The sequence below is a fragment of the Microcaecilia unicolor genome, chromosome 5 (assembly GCF_901765095.1).
Source record: "Microcaecilia unicolor chromosome 5, aMicUni1.1, whole genome shotgun sequence".
NCBI classification, from domain to species: domain Eukaryota; kingdom Metazoa; phylum Chordata; class Amphibia; order Gymnophiona; family Siphonopidae; genus Microcaecilia; species Microcaecilia unicolor.
The window spans coordinates 94093568-94112529 of record NC_044035.1 but is presented as its reverse complement, the minus strand read 5'-3'; the positions used below and the strand labels follow the sequence as shown (position 1 = coordinate 94112529).

The window sequence follows — 18962 nt, the reverse complement described above, 5'->3', positions numbered from 1 at the left end:
CACTTACAGCACATCCAAAAGGAATATTTGTCAAGTTTTGGTTTTTTTTTTTTTAACATGAGGTTAACTTGACAATTTCAGATAACCAAAAGGCAGGCTTCACTGCAGTCCTCAAATGATCATACTGCACACCTCTGGCTTGAGCCCATCCACTTTTCTCATGGCATCATGTCAATTGAGCTGTCTGGTAAATGAGAACACCTTTTATAAACTGTTTCCCTGGTCAAAGACTATTCAAAGGGGCATATAAAATAATAAAAAGGAACAGGTAACTTTTACCAATAAGTTGCACTTTTTGGTATGGGATTGCCGGTGGATCGGTGAGATGGCAGCCAAAGTACTGAGCACCAGGTTTTCAACTCTTCTGGTTAGTTTTTATTTGTTTCCCTTTTTTCTTTCATCACCATTCCCTTGAGCTAATATGGCCCAACACGTAATTTATCACGGAGCTCCTACAATCCGCCACCATTGGTCATAACCGTCTCCATATTATACCCCATCCCTTGATGTAAGTCTCAATGAACTCTCTCTGGGAATACTGGCGACTAATAAGAAACAAAAGTAAAGTATAATATTAACATTTTAACTAGTTTTGGTAAAGGTGTTTTTCTATATACTACAGTTGAAAATAATAGGGTTGCTATTCAGCAGCTCTTATCCAGGTATGATACAAATCCATGGATTTTTAGTGGCATTATTTGGATAATGCTGCTGAAAAAGTTACTGCTGACCACCCTGGTGGCTGGCATTTAAAAAAAAAAGTACTCTGGCTGAGTACTTTCATGATAAGGTTCATAAGTATCAGCCTGCCTGCCTGACATTGCTGCCTGGATGTCTCAGTGCCATCTGAAACTAAACATGACCAAGACTGAGCTTCTTATCTTTCCCCCTAAACCAATCTCTCCTCTTCCCCCATTCTCTATTTCTGTGGATAACACTCTCATCCTTCCTGTCTCATCAGCTCGTAACCTTGGGGTCATCTTCGATTCCTCCCTCTCCTTCTCTGCACATATTCAGCAGACTGTCGTTTTTTTCTCTATATCATCATCAAAATGCGCCCTTTCCTTTCTGAGCACACTACCAGAACCTTCATCCACACTGTTATCACCTCTTGCTTAGACTATTGCAACTTGCTTCTCACAGGTCTTCCACTTAGCCATCTGTCTCCTCTTCAATCTGTTCAAAATCCTGCTGCATGACTTATATTCCGCCAGTGTTGCTATGCTCATATTAGCCCTCTCCTCAAGTCACTTCACTTGCTTCCTATCCGTTTCCGCATACAGTTCAAACTCCTCTTATTGACTTATAAGTGCATTTACTCTGCAGTTCCTCAGTACCTCTCCACTCATCTCTCCCTACACTCCTCCCCTGGAACTCCGTTCACTGGGTAAATCTCTCTTATCTGCACCCTTCTCCTCCACTGCTAACTCCAGACTCTGTTCCTTTTATCTTGCTGCACCGTATGTCTGGAATAGACTTCCTGAGCAGGTACGTCAAGCTCCATCTCTAGCCATCTTCAAATCTAAGCTAAAAGCCCACCTTTTTGATGCTGCTTTTAACTCCTAACCCTTATTCACTTGTTCAGAACCCTTATTTTATCATCCTCGCTTTAATATTCCCTTATCTCTTGTCTGTCCTGTTTGTCTGTCCTAATTAGATTGTAAGCACTGTTGAGCAGGGACTGTCTTTTCATGTTCAAGTGTACAGCATTTTGTACATCTAGTAGCACTACAGAAATAAGTAGTAGTAAAAAAGCACCAATTGCTGTGGGGAACATTTTTTGCCTCTTATAGTCATCCTTACTTTTTGTGGTGCCCATCTAGAATTAATGTATTAATGTCACACCACAACATGCTTGTTTTGGAAATTTTATTTTTGAAGCCTAAGTGAGGCAGTCAGATAATGACCCTTGTGGGTTAAGTTTTATTTTATTTTTTAATCTTTTATATGGTTGCTCATTTTATTTTCATTTTTTTCCTTTTCCTTGTGCATCCCTGGTTTTTCAATAGGTTACTTATTGATACCCACCCACGTCTAGTGCCTTGTTTCAATAAGATCTTCTGAGATAGGTTTGTTGCCAACAGCATCAGACATTTGAAAATCTCCTAAAGAAGCAATCATACTGGACTTTTCTATGGATTTTATTAGATTGTTTTTCTAATAATTTGGGGACAAATATTCCTCCGGAAGGATGTTACAATGTGACTTACTCATTTGCTTTTGCTTTCCTGCTGATTAATGTGCAGTGAAATTTGCTTCTCTCTTCCTGTGTGTTTCTTGGTAAAGGTAGTGGGGAGGAGGCAGCAGGTACCCAATGACTGAAATTGTTATGCTGGACATTTGTTTTATCAGGTTAATCTCTTTTCTCGTTGTATTTTTTTTAAAAAACATTTCCCCATGGTTTGTTATTTTTATCTTTCTTCTTTTATGGGCTAATAGCTCCTTCCTGTATTACATTTGTTTTTCTTTGATGATTATTTTGATTTGGATTATTTGAGACAGCGTTGCACACTTTTTAAATCAAGAGTCCCCTTGATGTACATTTCATAGATGCAAAACACCCTCCTCCAATACAAACATACAAAAAAAACCACACAAAGTAAAAGGTTCTAATGCTTAGTTTACAAGTAGTTTAAAAATATTCTCTATTTCAGTAAAATAATACATTTCAATTCTAGTGTGCCAACTGAAATCTCTTGTAAACAAAGCTGGCAGCAGGGTTGTTGATATTCAGCTTGATATCTATTTGTAGATGAAACTCTAAAAACTACCTCATATGTTGTTGACATTGATGGCTTATAAGGCACATGGTTTGCTCTTCTCAGCTCCTTGATTGTTTCTGCTGGCATAGATTTGGAGAACCCAAGACCACTCCAAGTATTTGTTGGTGTTCTTACTTCTGTCACTACTGGCTTTTTTAACATAGCTTCAGGAAAAAAAAAGTACATTTTTTTAACACAATCTTTGTTCATTCACAAAAATCTTTGCAGGCAGATATTTCTTTCTGAACACATTACATTAAGCAATCACTTTTAAAAATAAATGCATCATTCAAACATTATCATCCATTTTTATTTCTGTAAAGGCAAAAATATATTTTTGTTCTTGCTATAGTCTAAAATTGTTTAATGACAAATGGAACAGCTGTATCCTAAACATAATTGTGACAAAGGTATTTGTACAATGAAAACTCTTGAAAATAACAGAGGACTATCTATAATTTTAAATGTTGTTAATACTATGAAGACACTATGGATCAAAATGAAATGAGAACAAGATCAACAAAGTAGAAACAATGTTAACAACCTAGATGCAAACACAATATTTGATACATAAACACATGATAGAGAGTCATTTACTCAGGTACACCATGTGACACAGGGCCCTTTCATTCCTAAGGCCCCCGAGGTTACTAGCACACGCTAACCATGGGGGTCACTGAATAAAGCACAACTTTTTCCCTAGAGAAATGAAGTACTAGTGTTTTAATAAAAGGGTCATCATATCTATTAAAATGAGAGCATAGCAACTTCCAGATGGACAATATACACAGTTTATGTTCATTGTCCTTTATTATATAAAAATATATGGGGTAAAGTCAAACACTAGTGACCAGCATGTGTTCCTGCACAGGAGTACAATGTGATAAGCTGTCTGAATAGAGCTGCCTAATATCTCAGATCAGTATCTCACAAAGGGGTATGTTTACTAAGCTGTGTTAGCATTTTTAACCCACCTTTAAAGTTAAGGTGTGTTAAACGCTAACGCGCTTATACATTTCTATGGGCGCGTTAGCGTTTAACGTGTGTTAACCATTAAACGTGCATTAACCACACTAACGTGCCTATAGCACACCTTAGTAAACATAGGCGTAAGAATGGAATACATACATTAATATTCTAAATCAGTATAGTAGCAGGTTATCAGTGCATTTCAAATAAAATATTTACAAAAAAAAAATCAGAACATACCGGCTTCCCCCTTTCTAATGGGCTCACAATTATTATTAAAGCTCATACTTGAACCACATACCTTTGGTTGCTAACAGCTTCTTCTGTTCATAGTCGAATGCCTAAAAATGAGAGCAGTATAAGATGGCTTAATTGTTGCACTGTCACTCCAGTACTAAGTTCAAAACTAAAGGTTCTGAATGTGGTCCATGAACTTGCCTAGGGTGAAAGAATGATAAGTCATATATAACAACATAAAAGTAACCCAATGAAACAAAATATATTAAAAACGCCATTCAAATTTGCTTATTAGGACAATACATTAAAATTACAAGCATTTTATTTAAATAAAGTGGTTAGAGCAGTCTAAGACCAAGGGAAGGAAGTCAAGTCTAGAAATGTAAGGAGGGGTGGCAAGAATGTTGGAATTGTGAGACTGAAAGATGCTGTGAACCGCTATGTGGAGAATGATGAGGAAAAAGCAAATGTGCTAAACAAATTCTTCTGTTCTGTATTCACAGAAGAAAATCCTGGAGAAGGACCACAACTGACTTGCAAAGGTACATATAAGAATGGAGTGGATATAGTACCATTTATGGAAAAAAGTGTTTATTAACAACTTGAAAATTTAAAGGTGAACAAAAGCCATGGGACTTAATGTTAATAGAGATAATATTGGTTGAAGACAGTATTACGAATTGCTGTATCATCTCTGTTTGAGCTGTATAATAATATAAAGAAGAAGAAACAAAAAAGAATAGTTAAAGAGGCCAAGTAGTCAGAAGATCCTAGTCTAAGTGCTTTGAAAATAAGATTAAGGAGTTTAAATTTTATTAGTTGGTCACTGGGGGCAATAGACTTTCTGAAGAAGAGGAGAAACTCTATCAAACTTGTGTGCATGACAAATTAGTTTAATGGCCATATTTTGAACTGTTTGGAGTTTGAGATTTGACTGAGAACAGCCAAGATACATGGTATTACAATAATAGAGTCTAGTGATAAGAAGTGAAAGGACAAGGAAATGAAAAGTAGATTGATCAAAAAACGACACACAGTGTGAAGCTGACAAAGAATAAGAAAACTGGTTTTACATAAATTAGAAATCTGAAGCGTGAATATCAAGTTTGAATCAAGAGTTGCTCCAACGAAAAGAACCAAATCAAAATGCCAAAAAGGGAATAGTAGGAATAGAAGTACCACCCGTAAAGCAGCAGGCAAATGTCTTCTGTTTAAGACTGGTTTATGTAAGACCAGTTTATGTTCAGAATAGTGAAGAGACAATTTTGAAGGGGATCGAGAATAGGAGCATAAGGATTAGAAGGAAACAAAAGAAGGATATCATCAGCATAAAAATGAAAGGCGATACCGGTGTATTGAATAAGAGAAGCAAGAGGGAATAGATTAGGAGAAAGAACAGATCCTTGTGGAACACCACAGGTTAGGGAAAAAGGGAAGTATTAACTGATTCGAACGAGACCTTGTAAAAAAACGACCAGAAAGGATGAAATCCAAGACAGTACAGAACCAGTAATGTCCAGAGATGATAACTGAGACAGAAGAAGTTCATGATGATCTATTCACAACATTTGATGTAGTTAAAGAGAAATAGCCAGACCCACCAAATGCTTGTCCAGATGACTGTAAATTTTGTTCAAAGCAGCAGTGAGAACTGTTTCTATACTGTAATTGGGTCTAAAAGCTGATTGTTTAGGGCGGAGTGCTAACGATTTTCCAACCTATAAAGACATTTGATTAAAAACAATCTTTTCTAGTACCTTAGAGACAAAACAAATTGGAAACAGGATGATAATGAACAGGAACAGATGAGTCTAAGGATGGTTTCTTAACAATGGGCCAGAATATATGTCTTTTCCAAGGAATATAGTACCTGAACGGACGAAAGAAGATGGCGAGTAGTAAGCCAAACTGAAGGGAAAGAATCCAGGGAACAAGATATAGTGCACATACTTGTCAGTGTTTTAGTAAGTGAATGAAGGGCTTGTGAATGAAAAGATAAGGATGAAATATCTATGAGTGTGGCAGAGGTTTGCCCAGATGATGAAATCAACCCCACAGGTGGAGGACAGTGCACTCCTGAAGAAACTTGGGAAGGAAAAAATTTAATGAGGTCTTGGACTCTGGAATGAAAGTATAACGATAAAACTTTGGCAGACGGGAAAGAGGGAGGGGCTATATTTAGAGGTGGGTGTTATATTTTGAAGAGATACATGATAATTTTCTGGTCAGATTTGGTGCCTTGTGAATACGGTTTTTGATTTACAGTGATTTGGTCCTTTTCAGATGAAAGTTATGTTTCAAAACAGAATGATAGCTCTGGAGATCAGTAGTAGACTTGGAGGATATCCACTTATGTTCAGCTTTACGAAGCTGTCTTTTCAAAAGTCTTAATCCACTAAGGTATCATGGTTGTTTATTAGAGGGTAAAGGAGTATCCACCTGCTTTAAGGGGACAATCTGATGAAGGGCAGAAGATACATTATGAAAGCATGAGGCCATATCGTCAGTACAGAATGAGTCAAAGTCAGATGGAAAGGAAAAAATAGTAGGCGAAATCTCTCAGGGGTCAATTCGAGACAAAAAAAAACCAGAAGAATTTCGAATGCAGGTGATCTTGGCAAGAGGGGACAGGAAGAATAATGGAGAAAGAAATAGAGTGATTGGTCCAAGGAAGCGATGCATATGAAAAGGTGGATGGAGATAAAGGAGAATCTAAGTGAGTAAGAACTAAGTCAAGGGTATGCCCCACTGTGTGAGTAGTGAAATCAACCTATTGGTGAAGATCCAAATTTGCCATAACTGATAAAAGTGATCAAGAACGAGGATGGGAAGGAACAACAACATGAGTATTAAAATTGCCACGAACAAGAATATTGGAACAACAAATAGTGGCTTCCAACAGCGTTTGATAGAAAATTCCAGAGACTGTGACAGAGGAGTACTACTACTACTACTATTTAGCATTTCTATAGCGCTACAAGGCGTAAGCAGCACTGCACAAACATAGAAGAAAGACAGTCCCTGCTCAAAGAGCTTACAATCTAATTCACAAAAAATAAAGTAAGCAAATCAAATCAATTAATGTGTATAGGAAGAAGGAGAGGAGGGTAGGTGGAGGCGAGTGGTTACGAGTCAAAAGCAATGTTAAAGAGGTGGGCTTTCAGTCTAGATTTAAAGGTGGCCAAGGATGGGGCAAGACGTAGGGGCTCAGGAAGTTTATTCCAGGCGTAGGGTGCAGCGAGACAGAAGGCGCGAAGTCTGGAGTTGGCAGTAGTGGAGAAGGGAACAGATAAGAAGGATTTATCCATTGAGTGGAGTGCACGGGAAGGGGTATAGGGAAGGACGAGCGTGCAGAGATACTGGGGAGCAGCAGAGTGAGTACATTTATAGGTTAGTAGAAGAAGTTTGAACAGGATGCGAAAACGGATAGGGAGCCAGTGAAGCGACTTGAGGAGAGGGGTAGTATGAGTAAAGCGACCCTGGCGGAAGACAAGACGGGCAGCAGAGTTTTGTACAGTAGCACAAAAGAATAACCACAGGAGAAGGGGCAGCTATGCTAACTGTAAGCATTTCCAGAAAAGCAAAGGCGGGAGACAGTTCAACTAACTGTAGTTAAGTAGAATAAATAATTGCAAGACCTCCACCAGCCCTAGAGGCTCTGGTGAGATGTACATCATCATAACCATCTGGAAGACAATGATAAAATTCCTCTCCTGACTTAATCCAAGTCTCCGTAAGGCAACAAATTTTCAGCTCACGAATGATCTCTGTTTTGGATCACAAGGATCTACAATTCAGTAATCCTATAGGGAGAGATTCATCAACATAAGTAGACTTAGGGAGTGGGGGGACTGAAACATGCGGGTCTCGGGTTTATATAAAATTCAATTAAAACACTTACTATGTAAGACATACACATCAAAAACATTTTCCTTTCTCTGTTCTTATAGTAGGTATAATGGTCACTTTCTTCCAATTTGCAGAACAGCTGTCTGTTAACCATTTGAAAGTAATAGTTCTTAGTTTAATGGAGTGTACTCAGAGTGAGCAAGTGACCCCTTAATTTGAACAGTCTACACTGGTTGCTACTAGAATTTCAGTATAGATTTAATGTTTTAACAGTTATTCATGGAGTATCTTATGGTGTGGCACTAGATTATCTGAAGCATGATACTCAATGCCTAATCCTTTCATCACCACAACACACTACTCTGCTCCCAACCACCCTGACCACCCTAGACGTTACAATCCCAATATCTGACAATCTAAAAATCCTAGGAGTAACATTAGATAATCACCTAACTTTGGATACTCATGCAAAAGCCACAACGAAGAAGATGTTCAACATGATGTGGGTACTGAAAAGAGTAAAACCATTCCTCCCACAGAAAACTTTCCGCAACCTAGTACAATCCACAGTACTCACCCATGCCGACTACTGCAACAGCATCTTCATCGGTTGCAAAGCCCAAATCATGAAAAAACTCCAAACCGCCCAAAACACAGCAGCCAGACTCATTTTTGGCAAATCACGATTTGAAAGTGCAACACCACTTTGTGAAAAACTTCACTGGCTCCCTATCAAGGAACGCATAAACTTCAAAGCCCACACAATGATCTACAAGATCCTCCATGGCGAATCTCCAAGCTACATGACCAAATTGATCGATCTTCCAACCAGGAACGGGTCCAAATCTTCTCGTACATATCTCAATCTTCATCTTCCCAACTGCAAAGGCCTCAAATACAAAACCTACTATGCGTCCAACTTCTCCGTTATAGGCAGCCAACTCTGGAACGCAATACCCCGGACACATCAGAACCACCAATGAACACCTACCCTTCTGAAAGCTGCTGAAAACTTACCTCTTCAAACAAGCTTACCCAAACAACCCAACTTAACTCTTGAACTTAATTCCTCTCCATCAGCACTACCTATAATCCAATCCTCTTCCCCACATCTCTTCATACTGTTATACTCTTTATAACTTTAACATCTCTTGATACTTTGTACCATACCTTGTACCACACCTTGTAAGCCGCACTGAACCTGCTATTGAACGGGAAAGAGCGGGGTATAAATGCTATAAACAAATAAATAAATAAATAAATAATAGGTTACCAGTCACGTAGACCAACATGATTACAAACCCTCAGGGAGGCAAGTTTAGTTAGAATGCACTCTAGTGACAGTAATGAACACTCAACTGTGCAAATCTATTACATAAAGAGTTTAGAAGTCTGAATGTTCAATCTTTAGGAAAACGCTGGAAGCATATTTCTTTGGATTTGCTTTTGGGGGATGATATTGGGGCGCAAGTGCAATGGTTAGTAGAATGTTGTAGTTACTGTGGTGAGGGGAAAGGAAGAATTCATAATGTAATGCAACAATGCAGTGTTTTAGGTGTTATTTTATATATGTGCTTGATAAGCTGCCCTTGGATGAGCAGTATATTAAATATTTTTAAACAAATTTCCAGTATAATACAAAAAATACTAGCTATTTCTTGCCTTTTCCCTAGTGTACCTGGGTTTACAAAAGGTTTGGAAGTTCCTGGAGTAAAAGTCCATGGTCTGTTACCGAGATGGATATGGGAGAATCCATTGCTTGCCCTGGGATTGGTAGCATGGAATGTTGTTACTAATTGGGTTTCTGCCAGGTACTTGTGACCTGGATTGGCCACTGTTGGAAGCAAGATACTGGGCTAGAAGGACCATTGCTCTAACCCAGTATGGCTATTCTTATGTTTCCCTTTATAGGCTGATGCTGTTATCTTGTATATGAACTGACCTGCATGTTGACATATGATGGTTCAGGGGCAAGACGCACTCTCTCTGAATTTTGCTGGGCTGCGGCTGCCCTCTCTGCTGCTCTTTCACTCCCAGGAGCCTTTTTATCTGCCACAGGACTATCAGAAGCACTCAGCTCAGAATCTGACAATAACCTGTCAGTAGTGCTGCAAAACACAAATTCAGGGTTAAACTAATTTGTTTTGCAAAATTTTATCACTTCATTTAGAAAACAGGCAGTTGAATTTAGGAACATCGGTTTGTTGCCAGGTCCCCATCTATGTTGTTCACCTGTTTCACACTCAACTGTGATGGCCTGTGGAGCTTGCCACAGCCAGGATCTGTGAGTGAAGATGACAGAGGTGCTGGAGAAAGCAAAGTTGCTTACCTGAAACGAACATTCTCCTTAGACAGCAGAATAAATCAGACATCAGATGATGTCACAATATGGCACCAATACAGATTCTACTCTTTCAGAGATCAGAAAGAATAACTGCTAAGATTTGAGCATGCACAGAACTCCTGTGCAACCACCTCCTCACCTAATATCTTCAGTCAATGCTTAGCTTAGCATTGAAGCCTCGTATACGGGGCTCATTTTGAAAAGAGAAACATCCATAAGTGTCATAAAGCAGCATTTGGATGAATTTCTTCTCAAAACATCCAAATTGATATTTTCAAAACCTATTTTGCAGACGTTTATCTATATAATTTGTCAGCAGTGCATTCAAATCACAAGGGGGTGGGATTAGGGCAATCCTAACACTTCGTCATTTTACAGCTATAATGGAACAACAATGTCTACGGCTACAACTTCAACATTTTGGTTTAGACCTGTTTTTAGAATGAATAAGGAACAAAAGGGTGCCCAAAATGACCAAATGACAACTGGAGGGAATTAGTCATGAACCCCCCTTTCTCCCCCAGTAGTCACTGACCCCTTCCCATTCCCCAAAGATGTAAATAAAAACAGTACATACCAGTCTCTATAACAGCTTCAGATTTTATAGCCAGTTCTATTAGAGCAGCAAGTAGGTCCCTGAAGTAGTGGTGGGTGCAGTGCACTTTAGAGAGGATGACTCAGGCCCATATCCCACTCTACCTGTTACACTTGTGGTGCAAAGTGTGAGCCCTCCCACACTCACCAGAAACCTACTGTACCCACATATAGGTGACCCCTTCACTCATAAGGGCTATTGTAGTGGTGTACAGCTGGGGGTCGTGGGTTTTGGCAGGCTCAGCAGACAAGATAAAGGAGAAACAGTGATGTGTGTACATGGGAGCTTGTATTTAAAGTCCACAGCAGTGCCCCCTAGGGTGCCTTACTGCTCTTCTGGGATGTCTGCATGCCCAGTCTACTAAGAATTATGGCTCCTCCTACATCCGAACTGCTTGATTTTCTGCGTTTTTCACTTGGACATTTTTTTTCCGAAAATGGACCAAAAAGATAAACACACAGAGCACAAAACATCTTGCATGTGGCCATTTTCAAAAAAAAAAAAAAAGACATTTTCTGTTTTGAAAATGGCTATATTTCCTATTCGGATTTGGACAACATCCAAAGTCCGACTTAGACATCATATCGAAAATGCCCCTCATAACATTTAGAAGGCTTGCGTTCATAATTTCCAACTGTTTTAAGCAAAATTAAAAGAAAAGGAATTATAGATAGCAAACCAAAATACTATATGGAGTGATTCAATGCATGCATAAGTCCTCATGTAAACACTTCAGGTAAACAACTGTTAACTAAAGAAATGTATTGAGTAATTACGTGGTAAAAGACTATGAAGCTGAAAGAGAAGTGTGATTTGTTTTCTGTCCCAAGATAGAGAACACAGCCTTAGAGGAAGAAATATAGTAGACTGGTCATAAGGAGTAGAGGTTCCTAGAGATGACCAATGGGTTCAAAGTCTACAGCGTAACAGAAAACAATGTAAAAGTGCGAACAAACTGTGAGGCAGAACATCTTCTGCCTTAGATCCTTCAACTCAAAGAGAACATGACTTTGGTACTATAGTTTTAATCTACACATGAGACTGCTGTGTATCAAGTTTTTTTTGTTTTCCTTTTGAAGAGGCATTCTCCCCTGAGCAGTGTCTCTTCCAACTATTCTCCTCCCTCAATGAGGAGCTAGTATATCCCTGAATCTTGTAGTGAAGGTCTGTCTATCTATCTGACATTTTGTGATATTCGATGTTGTCAGGGAGCCTAAAGTGAAGGAATGCAGCTCTGTCATCGTTGGCTCTAGATTTCATGTCTTTGAGAGACCTTCCTACAAGGAGGGTAATCAGACAAAGAGGGGCATAATCGAAAGGGACGCTCAAAGTTTTGTTGAGGACATCTTCGCAAAACATCCCGATGGAGGGGCGAGAAAACCCATATTATCGAAACAAGATAACATCCATCTTTCGTTTCGATAATACGGTTGGGGACGCCCAAATCGCGAAATTTAGGTCGGCCTTAGAGATGGTCGTCCCTAGACTTGATCGTTTCTGATTTTCGGCAATAATGGAAACTAAGGACGCCCATCTCAGAAACGACCAAATGCAAGCCCTTTGGTCATGGGAGGAGCCAGCATTCGTAATGCACTGATCCTCCTGACATGTCAGGACACCAACCGGGCACCCTAGGGGGCACTGCAGTGGACTCCATAAAATGCTCCCAGGAACATAGCTCCCCTTACCTTCTCTGCTGAGCCCCCCAGCCCCCCCCCCCAAAACCCACTACCCCAACTGTACACCACTACCACAGCCCTTATGAGTGAAGGGGGGCACCTAGATGTGGGTACAGTGGGTTTCTGGTAGGTTTTGGAGGGCTCCCATTTTCCACCACAAGTGTAACAGGTAGGGGGGGATGGGCCTGGGTCCACCTGCCTGAAGTACACTGCACCCACTAAAACTGCTCCAGGGACCTGCATATTGCTGTGATGGACCCGAGTATAACATTTGAGGCTGGCATAGAGGCTGGCACAAAATATTTTTAAAGATATTTTTTGAAGGTGGGAGGGGGTTACTGACCACTGGGGGAGTAAGGGGAGGTCATCCCCGATTCTCTCCGGTGGTCATCTGGTCATTTCGGCCACCTTTTTGTGCCTTGGTCGTAAGAAAAACAGGACCAGGTAAAGTCATCCAAGTGCTTGTCAGGGACGCCCTTTTTTCCCATTATGGGTTGAAGATGTCCATGTGTTAGGCACGCCCAAGTCCCGCCTTCGCTACACCTCCGATATGCCCCCTTGAACTTTGGCCACCCTGCAATGGAAAGCAGTTGGGGACGTGCAAAATCGGCTTTTGATTATACCGATTTGGACGACCCTGTGAGAAGGATGCCCATCTTCCGATTTGTGTCGAAAGATGGGCGTTCTTCTCTTTCGAAAATGAGCCTGATAATGATCCAGTATTGATAGCACTTGAGGTAATTTTATAACAGGATGCTATGTGAGAAGTCAATAAAAGGGTTTATTCTAATTTATAAAAGGCAACATATACGCTTATGTGCATTTAGAAAACAGGCAATCTCAGAACCAGCCGCAAAAAGCACACAAATAATGCACAAATTTATACTTACTTGAAAAAAAGATGTAAGTGTGCACATAACTCTATGCACATACATGTATATTTTATAAATTAGAATATATGGGTAGGTTGCAATTCCGCCACCACTCCTCCCAATTGTCTTGGTAATGCATTGACATAGATTGTATAGAAGTAAGCACACACTTTCCATATGATTACTTCACATGTATATGTGCATATGCAATTATATAAAAGCTTTCCTCTATCTGTAAAACAAGCTTGAGAGAGAAAGGTAAAAAACAAAAGCCCTGAATTTTGTAAACCGAGAATAAGGCAACGTAAACAGACACAATGAAAACTAAGAAGAAAGGCAAGGGGTGATTTGTGAAGAAAGAACACTTCAAATGCATCTGGGAGTTAGCTGCAGGGGTGACAGAGACGAGAAAGATGAGCAAGAACTCCTAGACAAGGTCAGAAAGACGTTCGGCTTTTCTAAGCACGCAGAAAGCATATCAGCACTGTCAGATGTCATTACTCACTTGTGTGGCATCTTTTCTGCTCATCAACAGAGAACATGAATTGTGCTGCTGGCAGAAATGTCAAATCATACCACCGGAATTAAACGTGGTGCAAGGAAAGCAAAGTCATGCAGCTGGTGGGAAGTCTAGGTTTCACCAGCAGAGAAGACAAGCTGTCAGAGGACAGAAGTTGCACTACTAACAAGTAGGTGAAGCCCCATCAGTGAACAAAGGTGTAGTGGTTAATTAAGGTGGAGACTGGGGAGGAGGAATGTAGTAGAATAGATGAATGGGATAGAGAGCACACATGGAAAAGAGTGGACCTCCCCATCCATTCATTCACATTACCTTCTCATAAGTACATAAGTATTCCCATACTCGGACAGACCGAACGTCCATGAAGCCCAGCATCCTGTTTCCAACAGTGGCCAATCCAGGTCACAAGTACTTGGCAAGATCCCAAAACAGTACAGTACATTTTATGCTGCTTATCCTAGAAATAAGCAGTGGATTTTCCCCAAGTCCATTTTAATAATGGTCTATGGACTTTTTCTTTAGGAAGCCGTCCAAACCCCACTAAGCTAACCGCTTTTACTACATTCTGTGGCAACAAATTCCAGAGTTTAATTACACGTTGCGTGAAGAAATATTTTCTCCAATTCATTTTAAATTTACTACTTTCTAGCTTCATTGCGTGCCCCCTAGTATTTTTGGAAAGAGTAAAAAAGTGATTCACGTCTACCCATTCCACTCCACTCATTATTTTACAGACCTCTATCATATCTCCCCTCAGCCAAGCAGAAGAGCCCTAGCTGCTTCAGCCTTTCTACTACTACTTAACATTTCTAAAGCGCTACTAGGGTTACGCAGCGCTGTACACTTTAACACAGAAGGACAGTCCCTGCTCAAAGAGCTTACAATCTAAAGGACAAATGTACAGTGAGTCATGTAGGGGCAGTCAAATTGGGGCAGTCTAGATTTCCTGAAAGGTATAAAGGTTAGGTGCCGAAAGCAACATTGAAGAGGTGGGCTTTGAGCAATGATTTGAAGATGGGTAGGGAGGGGGCTTGGCGTAAGGGCTCAGGAAGTTTATTCAAAGCATAGGGTGAGGCGAGGCAGAAAGGGCAGAGCCTGGAGCTGGCGGCGGTGGAGAAGGGTACTGAGAGAAGGGATTTGTCCTGTGAGCGGAGGTTTTGGGCGGAAACGTAAGGGGAGATGAGGGTAGAGAGATAATGAGGGGCTGCAGACTGAGTGCATTTGTAGGTAAGAAGCAGCAGCTTGAACTGTATGCGGTATCTGATCGGAAGCCAGTGAAGTGACCTGAGGAGAGGGGTGATATGAGTATATCGGTTCAGGTGGAATATAAGACATGCAGCAGAGTTCTGAACGGATTGAAGGGGGGATAGATGGTTAAGTGGGAGACCAGTGAGGAGTAGGTTGCAGTAGTCAAGGTGAGAGGTAATGAGAGCGTGGATGAGAGTTCGGGTGGTGTGCTCAGAGAGGAAAGGGCGAATTTTGCTGATGTTAAAGAGAAAGAAGCGACAGGTCTTGGCTGTCTGCTGGATATGCGCAGAGAAAGAGAGGGAGGAGACGAAGTGACTCCGAGGTTGCAGGCGGATGAGACAGGGAGGATGAGGGTGTTGTCAACTGAGATCCTTATAGGGAAGTCATCCCATCCCCTTTATCATTTTTGTTGCCCTTCCCTGTACCTTTTCTAATTCCACTATATCTTTTTGAGATGCGGTGACCAGAATTGAACACAATATTCGAGGTGCGGTCGCACCATGGACTGATACAAAGGAATTATATTGTCCTCATTTTTGTTTTCCATTCCTTTCCTAATACCACCTAAAATTCTATTTGCTTTCTTAGCAGCTGCTGCACACTGAGCAGAGGGTTTCAACGTCTCATCAACAATGATGTCTACATCCCTTTCCCGGTCGGTGACTCCTAATGTGGAACTTTGCATTACATAACTATAATTCCTCTTTCCCACATGCATCACTTTGCACTTGCTTACATTAAACGTCATCTTCCATTTAGATTCCCAGTCTCGAAAGGTCCTCTTGTAATTTTTCACAATCCTCTTGCGATTTAACAACTTTGAATAGCTTTGTGTCATCAGCAAATATTACCTTACTCCCATCTCTAGATCATTTATAAATATGTTAAAAAGCAGCGGTCCCAGAACAGACCCCTGGGGAACCCTACTATCTACCCTTCTCCATTAAGAAAATTGACCATTTAACCTTACTCTCTGTTTTCTATCTTTTAACCAGTTTTTAATCCACAATAGGACATTACCTCCTATTCCATGACTTTCCAATTTCCTCAGGAGTCTTTTATGAGGTACTTTGTCAAATGCCTTTTGAAAATCCAGATATACAATAGCGACCGGCTCACCTTTAGCCACATGTTTTCAATTCTATCAGTACTTGGGGATAAATACAATCAGGTCCAGGAGATTTGATACTCTTTAATTTGTCAAATTGAACCATTACATCCTCCAGGTTTATAGAGATTTCATTCAGTTTCTCTGACTCATCAGCTTTCTGGTACTGGTATCTTACCCAAATCTTTCTTGGTGAAGACCAAAGCAAAGAAATTCATTTCATTTCTCCGCTATGGCTTTGTCTTCCCGGATTGCCCCTTTCACCCCTCAGTCATCTAGCAGTCCAACCAATTCTTTTGCTGGCTTCTTGCTTTTAATATACCTAAAAAAATGTTTTACTTTCTGTTTTTGTCTCCAACACAATCTTTTTTTCAAAGTCTCTCTTTGCCTTCCTTATCAGTGCTTTGCATTTGGCTTAGCATTCCTTATGCTATTTCTTATTATTTTCAGTCAATTCCTTTTCATTATCTGAAGGATTTTTTTCAGCTCCAATAGCTTCCTTCACCTCACGTTTTAACCATGCCAGCTGTGGTTTGGTCTTCCTTCTCATATGCCCACTCTCTCCATCCTGACATACTCCACACTATCATGACACCAACAGCCACTAAGCCACAGGTGGAAATGTAGTAGGAGTCAGAAGTCTCTTAATTAAAAAAAAAAAAAAAAAGGTGGTGGGGGGGGGGGGGGGGGGGCGATGATTAATAGGGAGTTCACATCTCACCTTTTATTTTGTGATTTCCTGTTTCACAATATAAAACTAGGTAAGAAAGCCCATTTTATTTGGCACTCAAAACTGCACCCTCCTACAATATTATAAACAAATAAATGCATCACTGTAAGAGTACAAAAAGCATTATTGTAAATCTGATAGTTGAGGACATACGTACTGTAAATGGGAGTTCTTGGTGCCTTGCAATAATTGTACCGTTTGTCTCTTAGTGCAGGATACCTTGGTGGAACCTATCATCTGCTTCAGTTCACTGCTATTTGCTGAATGTGAAGGACTTCTTGGCATGCCCACTTCTACAAAGGCATCATTGCAACCTACAGTATCAACCATTGGTAATTAGCACACAAAAGTAAATTATTAAGAAAACATATTTTCCTTTTGTTCTATTTATTATTCTCAAATTATTTCCCCAGTGATTTATGTCATTTTATAGCACACTTCTTGTAAAACAACTTGGACAGGCGGCCATGGACCAAACATTTAATATGCCAGAATGTAAAAATCATGTGGGCTAAATGTATTCTCTAAATATGATGCTGATGACCGACAATGGTTTTATGAGGACAAGCAATGCTGTTGGTAACCTACACCTTTCCAGTTGCTCAAGGTGAGTTATATTCAGGTGCAGTAGATATTTTCTTGTCTCTTGAGGTTTGGGGTCTAGGTCTGTACTTGAGAAAATAAAGGTTTATGTGACTTGCTCAAGATCACAAGGAGCTACAGTGGAATCTGACCCCAGCTTCCTTGGTTGTCATCCCACTGCTCTAACCATTAGACCACTCTTCCGCGCCAGATTACATATGTTCATTTTTTAGGGACTGGTGAATTGGTGGTACAATTTTATTTTCAACTGCAAATGGGTTTAAATTACATCAGTTTGAACATAAGACAAAACTTTACTTTCTGAACTATTTTCAAAAGGTATAGAACACTGTCAATTAAAATTAGACTTCAATCATACTTGAAAATTTCTCTTCTGTAATTCCCTTAAATCTTTATCCCAGTATTGTACACATTTATTTCATGAACCAAGTCAATGATTCAATTTATTCTGTTAGAGGTAACCTGTGCTAATGTTAAGAACATAAGAACAGCTATACTGGGTCAGACCAATGCTCTGTGTAGCCCAGTATCCTGTTTTCCTAACAGTGGCCAAGCCAGTTCACAAGTACCTGGCAGAAACCCAATTAGCAGCAACATTCCATGCTACCAATCCCGGGGCAAGCAGTTGCTTCCTCATGTCTGTCTCAATAGCAGATTATGGACTTTTCCTCCAGGAACTTGTCCAAACCTTTTTAAAACCAAGATACAATAACTGCTGTTACCATATCTTCCGGCAAAGAGTTCCAGAGCTTAACTATTCATTGAATGAAAAAATATTTCCTCCTATTTGTTTTTAAAGTATTTCCATGTAACTTCCATGAGTGTTCCTGTTTCCTAGTCTTTGTACTTTTGGAATGAGTAAAAAAAAAATGGACTTACTTCTATTCGTTCTACACCACTCAGGATTTTATAGACCTCAATCATATCTCTCATCTGTCTCTTCTACATCCTAAGGAGTCCCAACCTCTTTAGCCTTTCTACTACTACTTATCATTTCTAATGAGTTCCATCCCCTTCATCATTTTGGTAGCTCTTCTTTGAACCTTTTCTAATTCCGCTATATCTTTTTTGAGATACGGCAACCAGAACTGAATGCAATACTCAAGGTGCGGTCGCACCATGGAGCGATACAAAGACATTATAATATTTTCGGTCTTATTCACCATCCCTTTCCTAATAATTCCTATCCTGTTTGTTTTTTGGCCGCTGCCACATACTGAGCAGAGAATTTAAGTGTACTATCTACGACAACACCTAGACCTTTTTCTTGAGTGCTGAACCCCAAGGTGGACCCTAGCATCTGGTAACTATGATTCAGATTATTCTTTTCAATGTGCATCACCTTGCCATTTGTCAACATTAAATTTCATCTGCCATTTGTATGCCCAGTCTTCCAATTTCCTAAGGTCTTCCAGCAATATTTCACAGTCCACTCTTGTTTTAACA

The 18962-nt window shown here is 40.0% G+C and overlaps 1 protein-coding gene across 1 annotated transcript in view; it reads right to left on the bottom strand.

Annotated features, from left to right (window-relative positions):
* BICC1 (BicC family RNA binding protein 1) overlaps positions 1-18962 on the bottom strand; it is a 364168-nt gene that overhangs the window by 28670 nt on the left and 316536 nt on the right. Inside the window, exons 14-17 of the mRNA XM_030203106.1 lie at positions 17071-17227; positions 9760-9925; positions 4033-4072; positions 2772-2926 (exon numbers count right to left, since the gene is read on the bottom strand). Of these exons, the coding sequence (XP_030058966.1) occupies positions 2772-2926; positions 4033-4072; positions 9760-9925; positions 17071-17227 (518 nt within the window). The remainder of the gene's footprint in view (positions 1-2771; positions 2927-4032; positions 4073-9759; positions 9926-17070; positions 17228-18962) is intronic.